At 36.0% G+C, this 26,764-nt stretch overlaps 2 protein-coding genes across 6 annotated transcripts in view; one reads left to right on the top strand and one right to left on the bottom strand.

The window, feature by feature from the left end:
- Positions 1-18,556, bottom strand: part of CARF (calcium responsive transcription factor) — a 96,376-nt gene extending 77,820 nt beyond the window's left edge. For 4 of the 5 annotated variants that reach the window (XM_082467084.1, XM_082467081.1, XM_082467082.1 and 1 more), the window contains exons 1-4: positions 18,437-18,556; positions 14,783-14,946; positions 5,522-5,633; positions 4,825-5,049 (exon numbers count right to left, since the gene is read on the bottom strand). In XM_082467084.1, the coding sequence (XP_082323210.1) occupies positions 4,825-5,049; positions 5,522-5,590 (294 nt within the window). In that variant the 5' untranslated portion in view covers positions 5,591-5,633; positions 14,783-14,946; positions 18,437-18,556. Of the gene's footprint in view, positions 1-4,824; positions 5,050-5,521; positions 5,634-14,152; positions 14,268-14,782; positions 14,947-18,436 lie in introns of all 5 variants that reach the window. The other variant, XM_082467080.1, reaches the window with a different exon arrangement.
- A 317-nt stretch (positions 18,557-18,873) lies between these two features.
- WDR12 (WD repeat domain 12) overlaps positions 18,874-26,764 on the top strand; it is a 31,573-nt gene continuing 23,682 nt past the window's right edge. Inside the window, exons 1-4 of the mRNA XM_082467212.1 lie at positions 18,874-19,012; positions 19,598-19,694; positions 23,204-23,298; positions 26,101-26,195. Of these exons, the coding sequence (XP_082323338.1) occupies positions 19,654-19,694; positions 23,204-23,298; positions 26,101-26,195 (231 nt within the window). The 5' untranslated portion in view covers positions 18,874-19,012; positions 19,598-19,653. The remainder of the gene's footprint in view (positions 19,013-19,597; positions 19,695-23,203; positions 23,299-26,100; positions 26,196-26,764) is intronic.

The raw sequence follows: 26,764 nt of genomic DNA, 5'->3' as shown, positions 1-26,764 counted from the left end.
GTGACCCAAAAGTCTGAAAACACAGGGAAATTGTATATTTATTATTTCCTTTGGGGTTTTTGTTGTTTTTTTCAGTTTAACAAATGAACTCTGTGCCTCAAATTTAAAGGAATGTCAACTAAGAAAGCATCTAAAGTTGAAGAAAAACATTTTGAGCCTATCATTTAAAAATATAACTAATATATTATTTAAAATTAAGTTTATCCTATATTTCCAGACTTTCTGGATACCTTATAAATTTTATTACCTAAAAACTACTCTTCTACTAACAGTTTTACTGTTTTACCTGAAATCCCCGGTCCTCAGTTTTCCCTAGGGCAAATAACTCTCCTTAATCATTCCAACCCACTTTCTCAAACTTCCCTTTTGCCATGTAAAACATGAAAACTTTGCTGATGGCCTGATAGAGACGCATCACTTTTAGAGAGGGCCATTTGAAAAACTTTAAATTTGGGAAAAAAAAAAACCCCTTAAACCTCAACAAAACAGAAAGCTTTAAATATAATCATAAACATTTCCCAGAAATTAAGAGTAGAAATTTTTTCCTTCCCCGAGTATTTGTCAAGTTTCTTGAGATAGAAATATCTTGCCATATCTCTTATACCTCTTATTACTTCAGCATGAAAGTCAACTGTAAACTCTGAAGATGATAATTCCTTTTCACTTGTGGAGTTCATACTAAGCGGCAGGACTTTACATGCATTGGGTTGGCCAAAAGGTTCGTTCGGTTTTTTCCGTAAGATGGCTCTAGTAGCACTTAGTTGACTTTAACTTCATTCAAAACAATTTTGTTAGATTTTATGTGAAGCTGTCATATCAGTGTGCATTTAAAAAAAAACTGATCAAAATTGGTGAATTTTTTTATAGATGTTTATTAGCATCATACTTTTTTTTTGGTTGCGCAGGGTTCTAGTTGCTGCAGGTGGGCTCCTTAGTTGCAGCACGTGGGCTCCTCAGTTGCAGCCAGTGGGCTCCTTAGTTGCAGAATGTGAACTCTTAGTTGCTTCATGCATGTAGGATCTAGTTCCCTGACCAGGGATGGAACCCAGGCCCCCTGCAATGGGATCTCGGAGTCTTAACTGCTGCGCCACCAGGGAAGTCCCAAAATTGGTGAATTTTTGTGTAGCCATTTTAACACTGAAGATGGAAGAAAAAAAACAACATTTTCGTCATATTATGCGCTTTATTATTTCAAGAAAGGTAAAAATGCAACTGAAACGCAAAAAAAGATTTGTGCAGTGGCATGGAGAAGGCGCTGTGTCTGACTGAACGTGTCAAAAGTGGTTTGCGAAGTTTCATGCTGGAGATTTCCCGCTGGATGATGCTCCAAGGTCAGGCAGACCAGTTGAAGTTGATAGCGATCAAATCGAGACACTGAGAATAATCAACATCATACCACGCAGGAGATAGCCAACATACTCATAATACCCAAATCAAGCGCTGAAAATCATTTGCGCCAGCTTGGTTATGTGAATCGCTTTGATGTTTGGGTTCCACATAAGTTAAGCGAAAAAAGCCTTCTTGACTGTATTCCCGCATGCGATTCTCTACTTAAACGTAATGAAAACGTTCCATTTTTAAGACAAATTGTGACAGGTGATGAAAAGTGGATACTGTACAATAATGTGGAACGGAAGAGATTGTGGGGCAAGCGAAATGAACCACCACCAACTACACCAAAGGCCGGTCTTCGTCCAAAGAAGGTGAGGTTGTGTATATGGTGGGATTGGAAGGGAGTCCTCTATTACGAGCTCCTTCTGGAAAACCAAACAATTAATTCCAGCAAGTACTGCTCCCAGTTAGACCAACTGAAAGCAGCACCCGACGAAAAGCATCCGGAATTAGTCAACAGAAAATGCATAATCTTCCATCAGGATAACGCAAGGCCGCATGTTTCTTTGATGACCAGGCAAAAACTGTTACAGCTTGGCTGGGAAGTTCTGATGCATCCACCGTATTCACCAGACATTGCACCTTCGGATTTCCATTTATTTAGATCTTTACAAAATTCTCTTAACGGAAAAAATTTCAATTCCCTGGAAGACTGTAAAAGGCACCTGGCAAGAGTTCTTTGCTCAAAAAGATAAAAAGTTTTGGGAAGATGGAATTATGAAGTTGCCTGAAAAATGGCAGAAGGTAGTGGAACAAAAGGGTGAATACATTGTTCAATAAAGTTCTTGGTGAAGATGAAAAATGTGTCTTTTATTTTTATTTAAAAACCAAAGGCACTTTTTGGTCAACCCAATATTATGTTATTTAATCTTCATGACATGTATACGAACTATATACATTTTATACATGAGGAAATTGCAACACAGTGGTTACAAAACTCATGCAAGGTAAATCAGAGCTATGTAGTCCTGAGGTGAAATTCAAACCCAAGTAGTCTGACTCCTTTTAACAGTACTCTGTACTGTCTCCCAATATCTGACGATGTTACTTAACCTAAAAAAAGACAAAAATAAAACAATACGAAAACCCTACTGGACTTTAAAAGGCAATAGTAATAATACTGTTGTTAATTCTTTACTCCCTGTAAATGAGATTAAATATGTGTGAAAATTTTTCATTCATTCTTAGAAAATAAGAATGGTGGTTATTTTTAAATCCAAATAAAACACATATAATAAAGTTATAATTTATTCAACCATATGAAAAGTTCATAATTAAGACTGATCTGTGGAATATCTCCTTAATTTTGAAACTGTTTCCCAAGCACAGTGGAAAAGAGTCTCCTCCATTTTCTGTTTCCTTAGCTTATTCCACCTGTTACCTAAAAAACTATTTTTAATTCATATAATTTGACAATGGTGATGATAATATTACTTTTTCTATTACCAAAAAAAGTAATTATCTTTAATCTTTGCTATGAAAATAAACATAGTTTTGAAGAGTCATCTGCTGCAATACATTTTCTTTGAGGCCGACCATGAAAATCATCAGAAAATCTTGGCTAATGAGTAGTTTTATATTTACTGGGCTCTTTGTGTACAACATTTCTAGTAAATGAAAAATATCATCCCTGCTTCACTCCAAAACCTCCTCTCATCCATTGCAGATTCACCCACTACAGAATCTTTACTAGTTCTGTGAAAGCTTCTATGTGAAAAAAATCATACTTAAAAAAAAAAAAAAAAAAAGTCATTTTTTACAAAAAGCTCCACTTGGTGGAGACTTTGATAATGAGAAGACTACGCATATATGGAGGCTTGGGGTATATGGGAACTCTCTGTATTTTCTTCTTATTTTGCTGTGAACCTAAAACTGCTCTTAAAATTAAAGTCTATTAAAATAAACAATAAAAACAAAAAAGCTCCACTAAGTTTCCCAGAATATCACCACCTTCTGATCTTTGGTTCTTTGGAGAAGATAGCTTCTTACACTCCGTGTTCCTTACATTTATTTTCATGCTAATGCCACATGTTTCCTATTTCAAAACTTCAAGTAACCCTCTGTATCATCTCCTACTGCAAACAATGTAAAATCACCTTTATAATCACTTCAGATACAACGTTTAATACAATTACAAAGAGAATGGGAACGCGAACTTTTTTCAGACACAGACAAATAAGCAACTTTAACATGCTTTTTAGGAAAGGTACCATGTGTAAAATGATAACCCTTCATATATTTAGACTCTTTTATCCTTCCATTAGAACACACAGACTTTCTAAATGTTCTGATAGAAACTAGAATAAATGTCAAATAAGAGGGGAAATTACAGAAGTATTTCATTTTGAACATGAAATATTAAAATGTATTGGTTCACATCTAGATTATTTGTTGCATATTAACCTCTGCTGGTGATGCAGTATGATTACAGAAGCATACCCTAACTTTGCATTTTAGTCCTGAAGTAAGCCCAGAAATATGTTGAGCCTGAACATACACACAAAAAAGTTGTCTACAGTTAGCCACCTCTCAACCAATTACTCTCAATGCCAAAATTTAGCTGGATTATAAGGGAGCAAAAGGACATAGATTAACTCTAGAATGCTCTAGACTAGAAACAAAAACAAGAATTTTGGGTTAAATGGTTGCCTACTTAAGTATAATTTATAATTGAAGTTATGATTTTAAAAATAATTTTAATTACTGAATTAAAATTTGTTGTAGAAAATTTGGAAAATACAGGCAAACAAAAGAGATAAATTATTCTTCATATTATTACTGATATAAATATATTATTAGTCACAGAGCAATTTAGAACTTTTTCTCATTAATTTTATTTCAATCAAAACCATCTATCACCACATCTATTCAACTGTGAACTTGGTCATAAATATTTCTGGCTAACAGTTTAAAGCAGCACTGTCAACTTTATGCATTGTTATTCACATGACACCTACATATCTACTTACAAAGATCAGTAAGGGTATGTCTAAATTCCATTATTCCACTGGTACGTCCATTGTTTTCTTTTTCTTCAAGAAAGCATACCAGCATGTGGCACACAAATCAGTAACTGAGATGTTGATAGAGCAAACAACGTTGAGTTCAGTCAAATGTATATACAAAAAATAAATGTAAGTTATATGTAAGCTCTGGCACTTTAGCACTAGTGACAGATTATGTTACATTTCCAACTGATCTCAAAGCACCAGTTTGCCTAGACATAGTAGCTGGGACATACTGGTTTGAAGTACTCTTTGTAGTCCTGAAAGGAAATCTTTTAAAATCCTTATATAACTTAAAAATGAATGTCATGGAAACAGTATTTTCAAAGCAATGTAAAGCAATAGTGTCAAGAAATAAAGGTCATCTAGTAAGACTAATACATTTTGCTAAATAGCAGAAAACTGGTTATTTTAAAAACGTACTCACCATTTGCGCATTAGAATCCCCCAATGACTGAAGCTCATATTGAATAGGTTGCCCATTTTGGTCCACTAGGTGGAATTGCTCTGCAGAAAGAGTCTGTGTCTGAGTCAGGGGCCCTGGTATATTCTGTGATGTGAGTGAATTATCCACTGCAGTAGTAATGGGTAAAACTCTAGGGGAACCATCTTGTCCAAAAGAAGGCTCACTGGAGTCCATACAGCTTAGATGCTTTTGCAAAGAAAAAAAAAATCACTTGAGTGTTTGTAAAATAAGTTACAATTTTTAAAAATTAGAATGTTTTTAATAAAAGATGGAGACATTCATTTTTCAGTTAATTATTCACTTAACTTTTTGCAAGGGTTATCAATTCACAGACTGATATAGACAGAAGTTCTCAAGTGAAACTGTTGATTTTTATTATATTTTATTTCAAATTGTCCACAGGAATACAATGTGAAATGATGAAATATTTACAATTCAATATGCAGATTTTTCTTTATATATAAACTTTCATGAATACATTAAGTAAAGCTCTATATTATAAAATTAAATATATGATAGAATTATTAAAAATTAAATGTTAAAATTCTTGAATACATTAAATATAACACTATTCCTTAAACATAAAAAATTGTCCAATTGCATGCCGCTTTCCCTTTAAATGGAAAAAAGTTCCTAGTTGAATCCCTACTTCAAATACCTGAGAATCGATTTTTGACTCTTCAGAATCATTATGGTTGACTCTTAATGAATCAACAGACTGTTCCATGCTGGTATCATATTCAATTCCATTTTCTTCTATTATTTAATACCTGAAAGAGTTTAAATATCTGATCAACTAAAGCACTTAACATTTTAATAGAATGTTTGTCTTAAATAAATTTTTCATCTCCCCTACTGTGTTACCCTATACAATTTAGGTTAAATCATTTACACCCTATAAGATCAATAAAATAAACATTCTTGTTAAATAATTTGCAAAGGCACCAGAATAAATTAAAGGCAGAGCAAAAATTAGTGTTATGTAGTTTCCTCACCCTATCCTTAATTGCACTCAGGTACTGGTTTATTAAGATTGCTGCTATGTGACAGGTACTGTTGTTACACCCTTTCAAATTCTTCTAAAATTCTCATTTTACAAAGATGTAATCTAAATAAAAGCTTTTAATCTTATGAGGTGTGCCCTATCATAGCATTAGATAATTTTAAAAGAGATCTCTTGGTACAGGTGGAGATTATATACACACAACTCTTACCATAACATACAATTATACCACTTAATATTAGCATGACAAGCTTTGAAAATGAAGAAATATGTATTCCAAAAAGGTTGAGCCGGGCTTCCCTGGTGGTGCAGTGGTTGAGAGTCTGCCTGCCAATGCAGGGGACATGGGTTCGAGCCCTGGTCTGGGAAGATCCCACATGCCGCAGAGCAACTAGGCCTGTGAGCCACAACTGCTGAGCCTGCGCATTTGGAGCTTATGCTCCGCAACAAGAGAGGCCGCGACAGTGAGAGGACCGCGTGCCACGATGAAGAGTGGCCCCCGCTTGCCACAACTAGAGAAAGCCCTTGCACAGAAACGAAGACCCAACACAGCCAAATAAATAAATAAATAATAATTAAAGGTGCTAATAATTAAAAAAAAAAAAAAAAAAACTCCTTTAAAAAAAAATCACTACAAAGCTAAGGTATACAAAAGAATGTGGTACTGACATAAGGATAGACATGTAGATCAACAGAATAGAATTGAGAGTCCAGAAATAAACTCATACATCTCTGAGCAAATAATTTTCAACAAGGGTGTCAAAAGCATTCAATGGGGAATGAATACTCTCTTCAACAAATGGAGCAGGGACAACTGAATAGCCACATACAAAACAATTAAAATGCACCCCTACCTCATAATATACGGTTGACCCTCGAACAACACAGAAGTTAATGGCACCAACTCTCTGCACAGTGGAAAATTCACGTACAACTTTACAGTTGGCCCTCCATATCTGTAGTTCTGCATCTGTGAATTTAACCAACTGTGGATTGTACAGTACTATACTATGTATTTACTGAAAAAAGTCCAAGTATAAACGGACCCACACAGCTCAAACCCATGTTGTTTAAGGGTCAATTGCATACCAAAAATGAACAAAAAAGTTATCAGACCTAAAAAGAGCTAAAACCATACAATTTTTAGAGGAAAACATAAGAGTAAATCTTCATGACCTTGGATTTAGATATGACACCAGAAGGATAAATGTCAAAAAAAAAATAGATAAATTGGACATTAGCAAGATAAAAGCTTTTTGCACAAAGGATACCATGACATGAGTGAAAAGACAAGCCACAGATGGGAGAAAATATTTGCAAATCAAATATCTGATAAGGGTCTAGAATATACAAACATCTCTTACAACCCAACAGAAAAAAGACAACCCCAGGGACTTCCCTGGTGGCACAGTGGTTAAGAATCTGCCTGCCAACACAGGGGACAGGGGTTTGAGCCCTGGTCCGGGAAGATCCCACATGCCACAGAGCAACTAAGCCCGTGCACCACAACTACTGAGCCTGCGGCTCTAGCGCCCGCAAGCCATAACTACTGAGCCCACATGGCACAACTACTGAAGCCCACACGCCTAGAGCCTGTGTTCCGCAAGAAGAGGCCACCACAATGAGAAGACCATACACGCTGCAAGTAGAGAAAGCCCGTGCACAGCAATGAAGACCCAACGCAGCCCAAAAATAAATTAATTAATTAAATTAAATTAAAGATAACCCAAACACACCTACTAAAAAATGGGCAAAGGGGTTGAATACACATTTCTCCAAAGAAAACACACAAATGGTCAACAATCATATTAAAGATGCTCAAGTTCATTAGTCATTAGGAAAATGCAAATCAAACCAACAATGAGATACTAGTTCATATCCACTGTAAAGGCTATACTTTACAAAATAAAAAGAAAATAAAGGTTGGTGAGAATGTGGGGAAACTGGAATCCTTGTACATTGCTGATGGGTAAGTAAAATGGTGCAGGTGCTGTGAAAAACAATTTGGCAGTTCCTTAAGAATTTAAACATAGAATTACCAAATGAAAACAATTCCACTGTAGGTATATACTCAGAAGAATTGAGATGTAGAGAACAAATGTATGGATACCAAGGGGGAAGGGGTGGTGGTGGAAGGAACTGGAAGACTGAGATTGACACATATACACTATTGATACTATGTATAAAATAGATAACTAATGAGAACATCCTGTATAGCACAGGGAACTCTACTTAACGCACTGTGGTGACCTGAGTGGGAAGGAAGTCCAAAAGGGAGGGGATATACATATATGTATGGCTGATTCATTTTGCTGTACAGTAGAAACTAACACAACATTGTAAAGCAACTATACTCCAATAAAAATTAATTTACAAAAATAAAGTTTAAATAAACAGATAAAAAGAATTGAAAACAGGTGTTCAAACATAAACTTGTATACAAATGTTCACAGAAACACTACTCATAATAGCCACAGCTGGAACAACCATAATGTTCATCATGTTCATCAGCTGATGAACAGATAAATAAAATGTGGTATATCCATATAATGGAATAGTATTTAGCCATAAAAAGGACTGAAGTACTGATATATACCTCAAAAAAGTTATGCTAAGTGAAAGAAGCTGGACACAAATGGTCACATATTGTATGGTTCCATTTATAAAACATATCCAAAATGGGTAAAATACAGACAGAAAGTAGACTGGTGGATACCAAGGCTTGGGGGAGGGGAGAACAGGGAGTTACTGCCAACTGGGTACAAGGTTTTATTTTGGGGTGATAAACGTTTTTTGGAACTTGAAAGGGGAATTAAGATTTTGCAAGCCACATGGCACAGCCAAAAAAAAAAGGAAAAAAAGATATGCAGCTAGCAAATAAGCAATGAAAATATGCTGAACAGTATTAGTCATTAGGGAAATGAAAATTAAAACCACAATTATATACATCTATATACCTATTAGAATATTTACAATTTAGAAGATTGATTATATCAAATGTTTATGAAGATATGGAGCAACTGGAACTCTCATGTATTACTGGTGGTAATGTAAACAGTATATTCTCTTTTGAGAATCACTTTGGCAGTTTTCTAAAAAGTTAAACGTGAACCTAATTATGATCCAGCCATTCCTATTTATGTATTTACACAAGAGAAATTAAAGCATATGTGCCGGACTTCCCTGGTGGCACAGTGGTTAAGAATCCGCCTGCCAATGCAGGGGACACAGGTTCGAGCCCTGGTCCAGGAAGATTCCACATGCTGCAGAGCAACTAAGTCCGTGCACCACAACTACTGAGCCTGCGCTCTAGAGCCTGCAAGCCACAACTACCAAGCCCACGTGCCACAACTACCAAAGCCCGCACACCTAGAGCCTGTGCTCCACAGCAAGAGAAGCCACCGCAATGAGAAGCCCGCACACTGCAATGAAGAGTAGCCCCCACTCGACGCAACTAGAGAAAAGCCCACATGCAGCAACGAAGACCCAATGCAGCCAAAAATAAATAAATATTTTTAAAATCCTATTTAAAAATAAATAAATAAATAAAGCATATGTGCCCATATATCCCATAGAGGATAGTCTTTTTTTTTTTATAACATCTTTATTGGAGTATAATTGCTTTACATTGTTCTGTTAGTTGCTGCTGTATAACAAAGTGAATCAGCTATACATATAAATATATCCCCATATCCCTTCCCTCTTGCATCTCCCTCCCACCCTCCTTATCTCACTCCTCTAGGTGGTCACAAAGCATGAGCTGATCTCCCTGTGCTACGCGGCTGCTTCCCACTAGCCATCTATTTTACATTTGGTAGTGTATATATGTCGACGCTACTCTCTCACTTCATGTCAGTTTACCCTTCCCCCTCCCCGTGTCCTCAAGTCCATTCTCTACGTCTGCGTCTTTATTCCTGTCCTGCCCCTAGGTTCTTCAGAACCTTTTTATTATTTTTTTTTAGATTCCATATATATGTGTTAGCATACGGTATTTGTTTTTCTCTTTCTGACTTACTTCACTCTGTATGACAGACTCTAGGTCCATCCACCTCACCACAGAGGATAGTCTCTTTAACAAATGGTGCTGAATAAAGGGACAGCCACATGCCCACCCCCCAAAAAAAAACCAAACAAACAGTGAACCTAGATACAGACCTTACGTTCTTCAAAAAAATTAACTCAAAATGGATCACAGACATAAATGTAAGATGCAAAACTATAAAACTCCTAGAAGACAACATAGGAGAAAACCTAGATGACCATGAGTATAGTAATGATGTTTTAAGTATAATATACCAAAGGCATGATCCATGAAAGAGATTATTGACAAGCAAGACTTCATTAAAATTAAAAAACTTCTGCTCTGCAAAAGACAGTATCAAAAGAATGGGAAGAAAAGCCACAAACTCGGAGAAAATATTTGCAAAACATGTATCTGATGAAGGATTTGTATCCAAAATATGCAAAGAACTCTTAAAACTCAACAATAAGAAAAAAACCTAATTTAAAAAGTGGTCAAAAGACCTGAAGATACACTGCAGCAAAGAAGATATACAGATGGCAATTACACATATGAAAAGATGCTCAACATTATATGTCATAAGGGAACTGCAAATTAAATCATCACTGAGATATCATAACACACCTATTAGAATGGGTAATATAAAAAAAAAACCCCTGTTAGATGTTGCTAAATATGTGGAACAACAGGAACTCTCATTGATTGATGCTTGGGATATAAAACCGTACATACAGCCACTCTGGAAGACAGTTTGACAGTCTCTTACAAAGTTAACCATAGGCATACCATACAATCCAGCAATTGTACTACTACGTAATTACCCAAATGAGTTGCAAATTTATGTTCCACAAAAACCTGCATGGATAGTTATAGCAGCTTTATTCATGACTGCCAAAACTTGAAAGCAACCAAGACATCCTTCAATGAGTGAATGGGTAAAACAACTGTGGTATATCCATACAATGAATTATTATTCAGTGATTAAAAAGAAATAGGCTTGGGTATTCCCTGGCAGTCCAGTGGTTAGGACTCAGTGCTTTCACTGCTGTGGGCCTGGGTTTGAACCCTGGTCAGGGAACTAAGATCCCACAAGCCGTGAGGGGCAGCCAAAAACAAAAAAAAAGAAACAGGCTATGAAGGCACAAAAAGACAAGAAAAAACCTTAAATGCATACTGATAAGTAAAAGAAGCTACATACTGTATGATTCCAAATATATGACATTCTTGAAAAGGCAAAACTATAGACACAATATCAAGATCAATAGTTGCCAGAGGTTGGGGATGCGGTAATTCATATAGGTAAAGCACAAGAGATTTTTATGGTGATGAGATAATACTTTATGATACTGTTATGATGAATACATGACATTAATCCATAAACCTGTACAACACAAAGAGTGAACCTTAGTGTAAACTATGGACTTCTGTTCATAATAATGTATCAGTATTGGTTCATTAACTTTTAGAAAATGGTCCACACTAATACAAAATGTTAATAGTAGAGAAAACTGCATGCTAGGATGGAGGGGAGAGAAGGTAGGGGAAGGAATATGGAAGAAAGGAAGGAAGAAATCTTTATATTACCTGCTCAATTTTTCTATAAATCTAAAAATTTCAGAAAAAAATAGTCTTTTAGTTAAAAAAAAAAAGAGCAGAGTGTCTGTAAACTGAAGCCAATAACAAATCATAGTATATGAACTCCGTAATTATCTTGAAATTTTAGGTTAAGTGACCATACTCTGAACAATGTTGGAGTTAGGGTGGACAAGAAATATATTATTTTTTCATTAACTTTTAAAACAAAAACTGAGAGGGTTTTGGGCTTCCCTGGTGGCGCAGTGGTTGAGAGTCTGCCTGCCAATGCAGGGGACATGGGTTCGAGCCCTGGTCTGGGAAGATCCCACATGCTGAGGAGCAATTGGGCCCGTGAGCCACAACTACTGAGCCTGCGCGTCTGGAGCCTGTGCTCTGCAACAAGAGAGGCCGCGATGGTGAGAGGCCCGCGCACCGCGATGAAGAGTGGCCCCCGCTTGCCGCAACTGGGGAGGGCCCTCGCACAGAAACGAAGACCCAACACAGCCAAAAATAAATAAATTAATTTAAAAAAAATTATTAAAAAAAAAAACTGAGAGGGTTTTGTCAGTAAAAATGTATAAAATAGCTGAAGACAGTGTTCTGTAGTCATATGGTCTGGGTTTGAATTTCAGCTTCATACTTACTTGTCAAATTAGTTAACTACTCTGAGCTTTAGTTTTTCTCATGTGCAAATTGGCAATTATACTGCATCTCCCTCAGAGGGTCGTTATATTAAACAAAATAATGTGTGCAAAGAGCTTGGTGCAGTTCCTAGTACAGGGTCAATACTCAATAAATTATTTCTGCTACCTATAATTATGCAAACTAAGATAAAAAATTCACCTATCTATAAATAACTTGGTTCCTAAGGACAAAAATCTGTTAAATATCAGTCATCTCATTGATGTAATAAAAACTTACCTGGGCTTAGTATAAAGCTTCTAAATATACTTTTCTATACTGTCTTTGAAAAATTGCAAAAAATTTTACTTTCAGATGACTAACAAGTTCTATTTCAATATTATTGTTTAGTTTAAAAATTCACACATCTGATGAATGTAGTAGAAAAAGAACATAGGGTCAGTCTAGATTTGATGAAAAAAAACAGTATGTTAACTTCCCTGAGCTTCAATTCCTAGTTTTTTAAAGATCCCATTCAGTTCTTAGATTTTATGTTTCTAATAGCTGATTATCTTGATGACTTTTAAAATTCATTTAACTATCGTTTATTGACTGACCTCTAACGTACACTGAGTATAAAAATAAAAGAACTCTATTCAAGGAGAAAACTTTTACAGAGTTAGATCCAATTGAAAATAAAGTCCTACTGAGGGACTTATTAAAACTGAAATAATTGCTGTCAAGAATGCAACTTAATTTTTTAAAGTGTATTAAATACACTGAAATATTCACTGTCTAAACATGATGACATTAAGATTAGAAATATTTTTGAGACTTTATTTTGATTTTTAAATATAAGCACTATTATGATAGAATACATGAAGATTATGAATTTAATTATCATAGCTACAAAATAATTTAATGTTTATTGAACGCTTATTATACTTAATAATTATTAGCCAGAATTATTAACAATCACTCTGCTATTCTGTGATATAGGACCCATTAACAACATTTTACAGAAAAGGAAACTGAGGCTCACCGGTAAAGGTTATAAGGTTTTCATTTATTGAGCACTTACCATAGTAAAGCACTAGGCTCAGTGTTTTATACATGTCATTTTATTTAATCCTTTCAACAACCCTGTGATTCGGTTACTTGCTCCACTTTACACATAAGGAAATAAGATTTAGGCAGTTAAGTAACGCCAAAGATTACAAATATACTAGGTGGCTGAGCAAGAACTCAAACCTACATGCATTGATCCCAAAGCCCATTCTTTATTATTACAATGGGAACTCTTTCAAGGTAACAGACAAACCTCCCTCCTTCATTAGTCATGGCTTTAATTTTTTTTTTTTTTTTTTTGGATAGGTTAACAAATTAAAGATGCTAAAAGAAATTCTTTGTTCATTTTTGTTCTCAACTTTTCCCAGTTGAAATTTAATTATAGGCAGTCCCTAACACACAAAAGCCCTCCTGCAAGCAATCTAAAGATCTCTGACCCCACGAAAAAACTAGCATTCTAACTATGCAGGAATTACAGCCCCTGAGAAAATATTCTGTAAACAGATCCAAAAGTGGATCTTGGGACAGAGAGGTAAAAAGTAAAAATAGCTTAGGGGAAAAAAATTCTAAAAACTTACTCTCAGTTTCCTGGTAGGTGCCCTGATTCCATTACAAATTATCCCTACTGATCTAAATTTTTTTTCATTTTATTTACTTTCTCTTACCCTATCTGAAATTTCATCGGTGAAATTTTCATTGGAGTTAATAAGCATTTTTTCTTAAAGCGAAAATACTCTGGAGAGATTATCAGTCATTATCAAATTTGTGTAAATTTATATAAATATAGCTTTCTTCCGTTAAGATGAGTTAAAAACAGCTACCCCGAAAAGTTTAACTTAGAGGTTAGAACGCAAGTACATTTGAGGCTCAGAGCACCTAAAAGGGATTCTGCAGACCTGAGGTAGATGCTGCAGTGAATAGGGCAGGATGAATGCCCTGCGGAAGTTCACTAGTGAAGGGGTGGGATAACACAGGAAGCTTGCCAAATATAAACCACTTACTTCAGAACTTTGCCCAGACTGGGAATCTGCAAATGGATGAAAGAGAACTTCTTTCCTACTATCTTCTGGAAATTCAAAACTCAAAATTTTCCTTTCAGTATGCAGTACCTCTATACTGTGTGTTAAACAAGGTTTTTGTGTTTATTATATGGAAAAGTGGGTTTCAATATATGTTGACCTAACTCATTGTTGAATTGGAGATTAAAAGTACATTTTTAAGTTACAGACATCCTTTTCAAAAAATAATTTGAACGAAGTGAAAAGTATTACTCCTTCCTCCCCTAAGTCTTCCATCAATTTGCATTATACTCCTCAATCCTGACAACTGCAGAGTGACTTAAAATACCCAATTTTCCCACCTAACCTCAATGTCAGCACATGCTATAAATTATTATCCCTAACTTTCAATTAACTATGTCAAAGTAAAGTTCCAAAGAATGTAGATATTAAGATAAAAAAAAAAAAAGATTAAATAGCTAGGTATAAAATGTTCTTTTCCAACTGGTAACCATAAACGGAACAAAGTACCTATATACAAAGTGTAACTTGACTTTTTCATTAATATGTAATAGACAATAGTTAACTTTTATAGAGTTGTTACTTTCTATCAGTTAAAAATAAAATTATTACCTTCATGAAGGAGCTTGAGTTTAAATTCAGGTCTCAAGCATTCTACTATCCCCAGAAATGCCCTCTTTTCCACTCAAGTTCTTCCTTTGAGGGGCACTAAATCATGATGGTTGGGGCTTCAGTTATGTGAAAGCTATAATTATGTCTTCACAGCAGCATTTTTTCTGTAATGAGAAGGTATTCAATGTATATTTATTTTCCTACACATAAAGCAAGCTACTAGATTTTGTACTGCAGGTTTTACTATAAAATAGCCATTACCAGCCTGGTATAGTTTACCCAGCAATTGACTCGGTTAAAGTAAAGTAGAGACTAGGACTGTCTTTATGGAAGACTGCATGTGTCCAGGGGTAGGTGACCTACCCTGTGTTGGGGATTTGGACTAAGGCCTAGTTTCAACTCTCACATTCTGTAACTACTACAGAAACAAAAACATCCACAGTAAATTGCATTTTTCTCCACAATGAAAATATTTACTAATTGGACATATTTTGGAGCCATAGAAGCTTGAGAATAAGGGCTTCCCTCCTCATACCCCATTCCCTATAAAATCCTAGAATTAAATTGATAAGCTTATTTCTTAAGTAAGTAGTATTGGGATTGGATAAAGAGAACAGAAATAAAAGAGAAAGTATTAAATATATAACCTAGAGGGTTAATAATAATTGGAGTTCAGAAAACACACTAAGGCCATTAAATTTTGCTGGCAAACTGCTTTCTAGAATGTTTCACATCACATTTTAAAAAGTGGATTTTACCTTATACCAAAAGCAAAGATCAGGAAGAATTAGAAGTTCAATGTTTTAATTTATAGCAAAAATGGGCTTTTATTGTTTACACATATTGAATACATGGCAGAGGGGAAGACACTAGTCAGGCTGTACTTACTCAAATCTCTGTGGACCATGCTGGGGCTACTGCTGTTTTCTGATTTTGTTCAACAGCAAATCTATTTGTTCAAAACATTAAAGGTAATTCTCAGCCGTAATTTCTTAAAAATTGTCTTTATATTTGATTTTTTTTTTTTTTTTTTTTTAGTTTTCCTGATAGACTTTTGTGTGGTAAAATTTATCTGTTAAAACCAATAATCTAAGAGTAAATCCCCAAACAGGCTAACTGAAGGATGAAGCCACTTGAAGCTTAGAGTTTCTCTTAATTCTAGGTACTTTGGTGAATGTCTCAAGATTTAAAGGATATTGAAATCTTATATTTAAAATCAGTGTCTGACCTTATTAAATACATTAAAAAATACTGCTCAAAAGTACTTTAGAAAATAAAATTTCCCTCATCTTTGAGGGTAGGTAAACAACACAACGTTCCTTCTGTGATGTATACAAAATTGCTAAGAATCAGTGGTGTCAAAAATTAAATCAAGACTCCTAATTCACAAATATTTTATAGAGTAATTTATTTCTTAAAAGATGGGTTTTGCAAGTTGTATTGTGTTAGTTAAATCCACACCAAAATGTTAAATGTATGCAAATATATATAAACAATCTACTTCAACGTTTCATTTTTCAGTGAAAAAAATTTAAAGCTAGTGTTCACAATGTCTCTTTTCCTTTATCTAAGGTTTGCCCTCTCTATAAACTTCCCTGTAATCTTGGTTTCTACCCACTTCTTACCCTGTACATACATACCTCTTTTTACCTCTTTGCTCTTTGAGGGATTTACAAATTATTTCATTTAATCCTCACAATGACTCTAAGGTAGAGCTTATTATCTATTTATAGATAAGAAAACCAAAGCTGTCAAGTAACTTGGTTAATATCACAGAACATTAGAGCTCAGATTCAAAACTAAGTAGGAAAAAATCACCAAAACCGATTAGGACTCCAAAGCCCATGCACAGTCTTTATATCATACTACACCATGCCATTACATACAGAAAAGAAAAAACCTATAATAAAGAGAAACATTTTCCAAGCTGTAGTTCTCCAGATAACAATGTGTCTTCATAAGAAACCTAGTAAGTGAATCATGTAGGAAATCATTAGAACCAAAAGCTTGAGTTAATGTTCTAAGCAAAGTTAAGAAAAACACTCAGAGTAAAAATACTAACTACTCTAGGTATTACATAGAGGGAACACGAAATACAACACATAAGCCACAGTTGAAAAAACACCAAAGCCATCACACTAGGTGTTCAGGTATCTTGGAATGCTTGTTAACTAATTTTCCCTTAACTAAAGGTCTCAGTCAAATGAAAAGAGTATTTTAGTGAATTCAACATTTCTGCTTTGTAAATTGAAGTTTTACCTTATTAAGCACATATTTAAGTTCTGTATCTTACTGATCATAGAAAATTTTTCCATTCGAATTAAGATCAACCTGTATTGAATATCAGGTACAGTATTTTCTTATTTTGATAAATTTCAAATTAATGATAGTTAAAAATGAATTAACCTACTGATTACACATTTTAAAACATTATTTTAACCAATGATATAGTAACAATTAAAAATTACCTGAAGAACCTATTAGAAGTTTTATTTCAGGTTCTAGGAATTTTAATTCAGACAATTTTACTGCTGTAACTCAAAAATTACTTATGATTAAAAGCAAATGATGTTTGAAACTGTCAAATTTCTTTTTACTTCTACCAAATTCAAAAAATATGGATTAAATAACAAGACTTCAATTAAGAAAGAGAAAAAAAAAAGTGTTTCAAACTTCAGGTGGTCTAACTTATGCATACAATTCTCACAATTACAATGAATCACGTGGTTAAATGACCATGGCTTCTATTTGCAAGCCCAATCCCTTCCTAGGCCCTCAGCACAGAGGCTTCCTCTTTTTACTCCTCTAACCATTAGGCTAGTCTTTCTTACTTGTTCATGTTGCCATAGCTCCCAGTTAAACTGACATCTAAAGGATAACGATGGTAAAAACTGCTGACATCTACTATGTGGCACTTAATCTCACAGTTGACCAAGGTGTGGCACAGAGAGGCTAATAAATAAGCAACTGAGGCAGGATTCAAACCCAGACATTCGGGTTCCACGGCCTGCATTCTAAGAAGGTGAATACATTGAAAATAGTCTTAGTTTCATTGTCACTGTGCACTATTAACAGATTATTTTTCGCTTACAACTGTTTAAATTCCTTCTCAGTCTATGGTTGACTTAAATATCATATGTCTACTTAATTGTGGTACATCTTGAAGCAACGTTAACAAAGGAAAGCTTTAGCTGTCTTCACCTGCACACATACCGCTTTGCCCCAAATTCTGCAATCCAGTTCTGCCTTACTCTAAACTGCCGTCTCTTTAAGAAGTCCCCCTCTTGAAGGATTTCTGGCGAACGCCTTAAAAAGCGACTAGGAGAGCTGAGTAGTATCTCTCCACCCATCCTCCCTCAGAAAAACAACTAAATTCCATTAGAATTATTCTCGGGACCGTTTGAGAACAAGACATAGGCCTTTGGCTAACTTCAAGACGAAAAAAAAAGTCAAAAAGCGTTGGGAGAAGGTGTGGGAGGACGCCTTTCCCCTTCTAAAAGGAAGGTATAAAGGGGCTCATAAAGAGAAAAAAGGAACCCTAAAATGCGGGGCGGCGCACAGGACCACACAGCGGGCGCTCCCGCCCAGGGGGTCCTCCTCCTTCTCCGTGGTGGTGCGCCCTTGGGCTCAGCAGCCCTCCTTAAGACACCTAACCTCCACCTTCTCCAGCCTGCCGGCTCGGGGCCCGCGGACCCCGTCCGGGTGGGGGACGGTAGGCCTCGTCAGGAGGGTCCCCGAATACGGCCCGAGGCGGGGCGCGGAAGGCGCCACCAAGGCCCGGCAGCGGCAAGGGGCGGGGGCCGGCGGTTGCTCAGGGACCGGGCGGGTCAGGAGGTGACGGGAGAAGGAGGCAGCAGGAAGAAAGGGGGATGGGGAAGCAGCGTCCCGTCCGTCGGCGCAGACAGCTCTGCCAAACCTCCGACTCCCCCAGTCCCGCCGCCGCCGAGCGCCCTACAGGGCGAGAAGGGAAGTCCACGAAGTGTTGGAGCAGAGGGGAGAAAATTCAAAACGAGTCTACTCAACCTCGTCTTGGCTCCGAGGCCCCGCCATGGAGACCAGCACAGTGCGCAGGCGCGCCCCTCCGGGAGCGCGCAGCGCAGTTGCTTAAGATAAGACCACTATCAGCCACCGTCGCGTGTTTCCTTTCTGATTCGTTCTTTTTTTCGTATCCCCGCCTCTCACCTGGATCTAAAGCCTGAAGCTAGTGGCGAGAGCCCAAGAAAAATCTCGGTAGACTGAGAGTCTGATTGGGAGTATGCTTGAAAAAGTAAACCCGGAAAGGCTTTAGTGAATTAAAGCTGAAGGCAGAGGAAATATAATAGATAATTTGGCTGGAATCGGGAAGGTATAATGCAAATAAGATAGTCTAGGGGCAGCGTGGGAAAAAAGACTACAATACCCAGTGGCTACAGCGTATGAGAAGCGCTGCTTTCTGGGGGTTGTAGTATCTAGGAGCTGTGTTTGAATTATCGGGACAGAGGATAACCTGTTAAAATTAAAAAAGAGAGAGAGGGAGGAGAAGCCTATTTGAATCGGGCCTCTCTGTGTCTTCACAATCGATTGTAAGCTTAAATATATTTTTAAAAAATACAAAAAGATTAAAGGGACTCGCTGCCTTTAAGACTATGCTTTACTAATCGATGACTCCTAAATCTAGGAATAGGTAGTTGATGTTTGTGGGCTGGGCCTTGTGGAAGAGAAGCCTCGTGGTGCCTCCTGGCTGAGGAGGCCCGAGGAAAGAAAGCGGAAGCTCAGGTTCGACTGCTGCTTTTCTCTGACACGTGCAGTCTAACTTTGAGCTGCCTCTTTTTGCAGTCCTGAAAGGCCAAAGCGCCGGTTGTCTGTTACCCATACGTTTCTGTAGGCAAGCCATGGCTCAGCTCCAGACACGCTTCTTCACTGACAATAAGAAGTAAGTAAGCTTACTCCCTTTCTCTCCCCTCCTCTCCTCCCCCCTCCCGCCTCCCGCCCCCCGCCCCCCGGCCCCGGGATCCTTTCGAAAGACCACTCCTGTATGACCTTGTGCATCCCTGGTTATCTTTGCCATCAATTCACTTTTTCCCTTTTTTTTGGCTGGATTCCTCGCTTGAGCGCGTTTTCCACTCAAGTGGAAGTGGTGCCTTGCGAGGATTTCTCAAGGATCACCTAGCCTTCTCGCCTAGACTCAGGCTGTATATAATTTGAATTGTGTATGTAGGGTGACCTGAAGGGCTTCAGGTTTGCTCTCTGAATGAAGTGCATTATGTAATTGAACAGTGAACAACGGACCAAGTCGTTATAGGCTGTCTGCTAGTGGTGTTTCACAGTGTCTGAAAACACAACTTCATTTTCCTACGTAGGTGATAGACGATGCTTTTCTGAACCAGGCTAGAAGGTGGAGCTCTCAATAGGGAGTTGGTAGAACTAGTTTTTGATGAGTGTGAAGTCAATTCAGTTACAGATTTGTGTATTTATATACATAATCTACACGTATGCGTATATATATATATACCTGTATGTGTATACCTATATGTATGTAAACATTTTACCAATTTTACAAATGGTCCCCAGGTATGTAGCAATCATTTGAAACCTAATTATATTCTGCTTTGTGGCGTATATTACACTATTAATTAACTTTTTATCGTTTCGCCTGGTCTCTTCAACTATATTGTAAGTCTCTTGATTGTAGAGACTGTTATGCTTCTTGGATTGACTGAGTCAACAAATGTTTGTCAAGTTCTTCTGGTACTGATGATAAATAATAAATATTTGTTGTATTAACAAGCTAATGTCAGCTATAAACTAAAAAACTCCCACCTCAATTAAGATTATATTTTTGATTCTGTGTTTGTAGCTTTATGTGTTGACCTGGTAAATCATATTCACTCCTCTTGTACTGTTGCTTACAGTATACATAAATTGTATTATCAATACAGATGAGTATATATACTTAGTCGAAATGCTTCTAAAGGAATATGGTGATGGAATAGCAGGATCACTGTATTTTTTCTAATTAAAAGTTTTATGGAGATTATTGTTGATTCACATGAAGTTTTAAGAAATATTAGAGCACTGTATTTTAACTCCTGTGATAAATGGATAAACATCATATGTGTGTATGTGTGTTTGTGTTTATATATTTAGGTTTTCCAAAAAGGTAACAAAACCTAGAAATTAAACTTCTTGCTTCTTCCTTTCACACAATACGTTCTCATCAGTAAAATGATGGGGGAAAGTAGATTTATTCACGTATATGTGTATAATTTACATATGCATGTATATTCATATATGAGTATGTAATTATGCTACTTTTCCCTACTCATCTTACTGACCAAAATATAATAGTAAACCAAAACTTTCAATTTCTAGGTTTTGTTACCTTTTGGAGAACCTAAATAACTTTTTACTTTTTTTGGCATGATAAATATATAACTATAGCCTTACTACTCAAAGTGTAATTTGAAGACCAGCAGCAGTAGCATCACTTGGGAGCTGGTTAGAAAAAGTAGAATCTCAGACTCTACCTCAGACCTGCTGATTTAGAATCTACATTTTAACAAGATCTGAAACCTCCACCCCCCTCTCCCATTGTGACAAAAAGAGACTTATCATAGCATGTCTTGGTGAGCCCTGGAAGTTCTACCTTAACATCTTTTGAAACTTTTACATTCCCCACAAATATAGCCTAAATTCAGACCTTATGAAGACTTTTTTGTTTTTGTTTTTTGTAACAGCTTTATTGAGATGTAATTCACGTGCAATAGAATTCACACATTTAAAGTGTCCAATTCACTAGTTTTGAGTGTATTTGCAGAATTATGCAACCATCACCACAGTAAATTTTAGAACAATTTTCATCATCCTTTAGCTGTTACCCCTCCCCCCACACCCAAATACTTCCAAATCCCCCAAGCCCAGGGCAATCACTAATTTACTTTCTGTCTCTATAGGTTTGTCTGTTATGGACATTTCATATAAATGGGATTATATAGTACGTGGTCTTTTGTGACTGGCTTCTTTCACTTAGTATGATGTTTTTCAAGGTTCATCCATGTTGGGTTTTTTTTATATATAAATTTATTTATTTTTTATTTATTTATTTTTGGCTGCATTGGGTTTTCGTTGCTGCGCGCCGGCATATATATATATCAGTACTTCATTCCTTTTTGCTGCTCAATAATATTCCATTGTATGGATATACCGCATTGTGTTTCCATTGTTCAGTTGATGGACATTTGGGTTGTTTTCACCTTTTGGCTATTAGGAATAGTGGTGGTGTGAACATTTGTGCACAAGTTTTTGTGTGACCATATATGTTCATTTCTCTTGGGTATATACTTAGGAATGGAGTTGCTAGGTCAAGTGGTAATGCCATGTTTAAGTTTTTGAGGAACTGCCAGATTTTTCCAAAGCAATCATAGCATTTTACATTTCTACCAGCAATGAATAAGGGTTTAATTTCTCCACATACTCACCAACACTTAATATCTGTCTTTCTTATTGTAGCCATCCTAGTGGGTATGAAGCGATATCTCATTGTGGTTTGATTTGCATTTCCTTGATGACTAACAGTGCTCAGCATCTTTTCATGTGCCTGTTGGTCATTTGTATACCTTCTCTGGAGGAATGTCTATTTCGATCCTTTGCCCGTTTTTAAAATAGGGTTGTCTTTATTATTGAGTTATAAATGTTCTTTATATATTCTAGATACATGTTCCTTGTCAGATACGTGATTTGCAAGAATTTTCTCCTGTTCTCTCTTACAAGAGTTTCCTAATCTGCCTCCTGTTGTGTGTGCCTGTAATCCAGTCTCTGCAGTGCTGCCAAGAAAGATCAAACTAAACAAAATTCTGATGATGTTATTTGACTTAGACAGTGGTTCCTCATTGCCTAGGGACAGAAGTAAAAAGTACTTCACACAGCATCTAAACCACTCCATGCACATCTCTTTAGCCTTATCTTTGGTCACTGTCTAGAGTAAAGTAACACTTTCTGGGATAAGCTGGGTGGGCAGCTCTTTAATAACTCTTAGCTATTTTTTTTGCTGCTCTCCCTGCTTTCCTGCACCCCTTCTTTCTGCCTTGCCACACTTCACCTGGCAGAGACTCACTTTTCTAGATGTAGTGTAAGAGTGATCTTTTTTATGCATCCTTTCAGACTCTGCTCTCCCAGCCCCCTTTCCTCTGGTTGAAATGACCTACCACTTGTTCTCCCATTTTATGTATTACTTATGACGCTGTTCTTACATACTTTACTCGTATTTGATTACCAGACTTTAACCCTTTCCAAGAACAGAGACCACAGGTTAATTCATTTTTTGTTAACCCCATGTAGCAAAATGTCTGTCATGTATTAGATATCCAATAAATGTTTGTTGAATGAATAAATGCACATTTGTTAAAACATCTGTAGACTTGATTTATCGTTTCCTTTTTGTAGATATGCGGTGGATGATGTTCCTTTCTCGATACCTGCAGCCTCTGAAATTGCTGACCTTAGTAACATCATCAATAAATTGCTGGAGGCCAAAAACGGTGGGTATATATACTCTGAAAAGTTAGGAGAAAGCACAGTGACACTAACTAGACTGAAATACATCACATTGTTATTTATAGCCCTTTTGGGGCATTATTTTATAATATTGCATGGATTTTATCATGATAAAATTTATAACATGGATTTCCCTGCTGTATGATACTTTGAAAAATGCTTTGAAATAAGTTTTCAGGAAAAAAAAAATTCAGTTTAATCTGCTTTTAAGGCAATATGGAGACAAGGTGGTTGAGATTTAGGAATAAAGATTTTAGTGTAAAAGTTGTGATGTAGAGGTAATGAAGACATGAGGGCTAGATTGGGTAGGCATAGAACAAGCATCTTGGTGCTTCTACAAAGCAAAATGACAATATCTGTATTTGAGCATTTGTTTTGTATAATAACAAATGCCATTCTTGATACTAGTATTTTATTTAAGTATTTAAAATTCATTTAAAAATAATGGATAAAACAAACATAAACATGCCACAGTATCAAGTAAAACATTTATAAAGATATAAATTAAAATAAATTAAACATATGCAAAAAATTTTACAGGCTATAAATTTATATGTAAATTTAATATAAAATTAAAATGATATGAACAATGTATGCAAAAATATTTATCAAACAAGATTGGTCATAAGTTGATAATGGTTGAAGTTGGGCGATAGGTATAGGAAGGTTTATTCTCCATTTTTGTGTATGTTTGGAATTTTCTATAATAAAATATTTCTTTAAAAAGTAATGAAACCACACATATAGTAGAAGATTTAAATATGAAAAATGGAAAATAACATAAAGCATAATCTTTAAAAACAAAATTTGTCAATGGAGCCATCATTTAGAGGCAAGCATATTTTTATGCAGATGTTTCTGATGCTTTTAAAGCTCTTTTGATTCTACCCTAGTTGGAGGAATGGGGAGGTGAGAATTATAAACTAATGCCTAATATTTTCCACTTCCTCTTCCAATAATCTTATAACATTTTTGTTAAGCTTAAGATGTTTTTGAACAACTTTTTTGCAGGGGGGCAAGGTCTTTTCATTGTTAGCAAGATATAGTTCTTGATACAGAGATATTCACATAGCATTTCCTATTGGTTCTTATCGTTCATCATGGATGTACAATAGTGTAGAGATTCTGATGCATAGTTTTCTAAACTCCAAAGATGTCATATATTCTACTTATTGAAAAACTCTGAACTAGCATAAGAATTATTTTCCTGCAATAGACACTTTGCAATATCAGTATATGGTTGTTTGTTGTTACCCAAATATTTGCATATTTTTCTAAACTTGTAGATGAACATTGATTTGTCTTTTTGTGTAAATTGATTAACTGAGTCACTGCTCTTGAGTTGAAGATGCAAAATGATTCAGATTTTTTTTTTTTTAATTTATTTTTGGTTGCGTTGGGTCTTCATTGCTGCACGTGGGCTTTTCTCTAGTTGCGGTGAGCGGGGGCTGCTCTTCATTTTGGTGCGCAGGCTTCTCATTGCGGTGGCTTCTCGTTGCGGAGCATGGGCTCTAGGCACGCGGGCTTCAGTAGTTGTGGCTCACGGGCTTTGTTGCTGCGCGGCATGTGGGATCTTCCAGACCAGGGCTCGAACCCATGTACCCTGCATTGGCAGGCGGATTCTTAACCACTGCGCCGCCAGGGAAGCCCAGATTCAGATTTTTTAAAAAGTAACAAGCCAAAGAGTCAATGAGGGAATTCTTCTTTAAGAAGGATTTTATTATAGCTAATAAATCAGAAAGAATGAAGAATTTTTAGCATTTTGTAACTCCAAATGAAATAATAGATTTAAGAAGTGAATATCTATAGCTACTAAAGCCATTTATTAGGTAAAAGGCTGACAAAGAACGTTATGATGGATGGGATCAGATTGACATCATCTGAACCCAGAGGTAGATCTTAATATCATAAAAGGAGGCACAGTGAGATACTGTGCTTTCTAATGTGATACAATAGGAAATACAATACGGTGTGTAAATATTCTTGCCAAAACCAGACAAACCCAAGGCCATTTGGGTCTGCCTAATGTACAGGTTGTATGTAGGTGGTAGAGGAACATGTTAAAGGATACTTTGGAGATATAATCAACCAAAGCCAGAATGTAAGAAGTATTACAAGAAGACCCAGTTTCTTCAGCAAATAACAGGCAATGGAAAAAAAGGACGGAGAACTGTTAAAGATATTAATCAAATATAATGTGAGGACTCTGGATGCTGATTCTAGAAAGCTCACTGTAAAAAGACATTTATGAAACAAGGAAATATGAACATTGACTGGCTTTATGGTATTAAAAGGAATAAGTAATGTTAAATTTTTAACATTGTGATTTTTTTAGTCTTTATATTTTAGAGATACACACTAAAGCATTTACAGATGAAATTATATCATTTCTGAGTTTTGCTTTTAAAAAAACCAGCAGGAGAGTGGAGGGAGGAGTATAGATGATTGTCCATGAGTTGGTAAAAGATGGGAATGAGGATTCATTATGTTATTCCTACTTTTGTATATATTTGGGATTCTTCTTAGAATACAAAGGTTTCCTTAATCAAAATGATTACACCATCAACAATAAAAATATTATACCAACAGAACAAAGTATTTCTGTTCTTAAAAATCACATAATGTACTGGAATACATGGTCTGATTGTGCCATGGAGAAATTCTGGAGAAACTTGGAGGCCACACTAGGATAACAGGTACCTGTTTGTTTTGGGGGTCTCTCATTTACCTCTGCCAATACCACTTCAGGTCCTAACAGTGATAATTTTATTATGTATTTTCTTTAGAGTTCCACAAACATGTGGAGTTTGATTTCCTTATCAAGGGCCAGTTTCTGCGAATGCCCTTGTTCAAACACATGGAACTGGAAAACATCTCATCGGTAAGTTCAAATGCTTACCTGCTCTATTTTACTTAAGGTATTACCAGATAATGTAGGAAAACTTCATTTAGAATCAGCCTGAATCTACAGGAACCAAGAGCCTTTTGATTACTGTTTTTTCCTAGAAACTGAACCTCGGTTTCTGTATCTTCAATTTTTAAATTCCCTCTTTTTTTCTAAGAGTATTATTCAAGAAATGTAGATGAATGAACATGGAAAGATAACTTCATATTTGTGGAACAGTTGTCAAGAAAGGGAATAGCAAATATATGTTTACTACTAATAAAGGTATATAAAATCATTGTGCACATATATAAACTTATGGGGTAGGTTATTGTGATTTATAGTGATTGCCCCTTCCTCTAATTTTCAAACTTTCCTTATTATTGCTTTTATAATTTAAAATATAATTTATAATTGCTTTTATGATTAGGGGGGCAATTTTTGGAACTGTGGTAAAATATACATAAAAGTTATCTTTTAACCATTTTTAAGTGTACAATTCAGGGGCATTAAGTACCTTCACAATATTATGCAACCATCACCACTGTCCATTTCCGGAATTTTTT

This window comes from Balaenoptera physalus (assembly GCF_965194825.1).
Source record: "Balaenoptera physalus genome assembly, chromosome: 6".
Lineage (NCBI taxonomy): Eukaryota > Metazoa > Chordata > Mammalia > Artiodactyla > Balaenopteridae > Balaenoptera > Balaenoptera physalus.
This window is presented reverse-complemented; position numbering and strand designations above follow the sequence as displayed.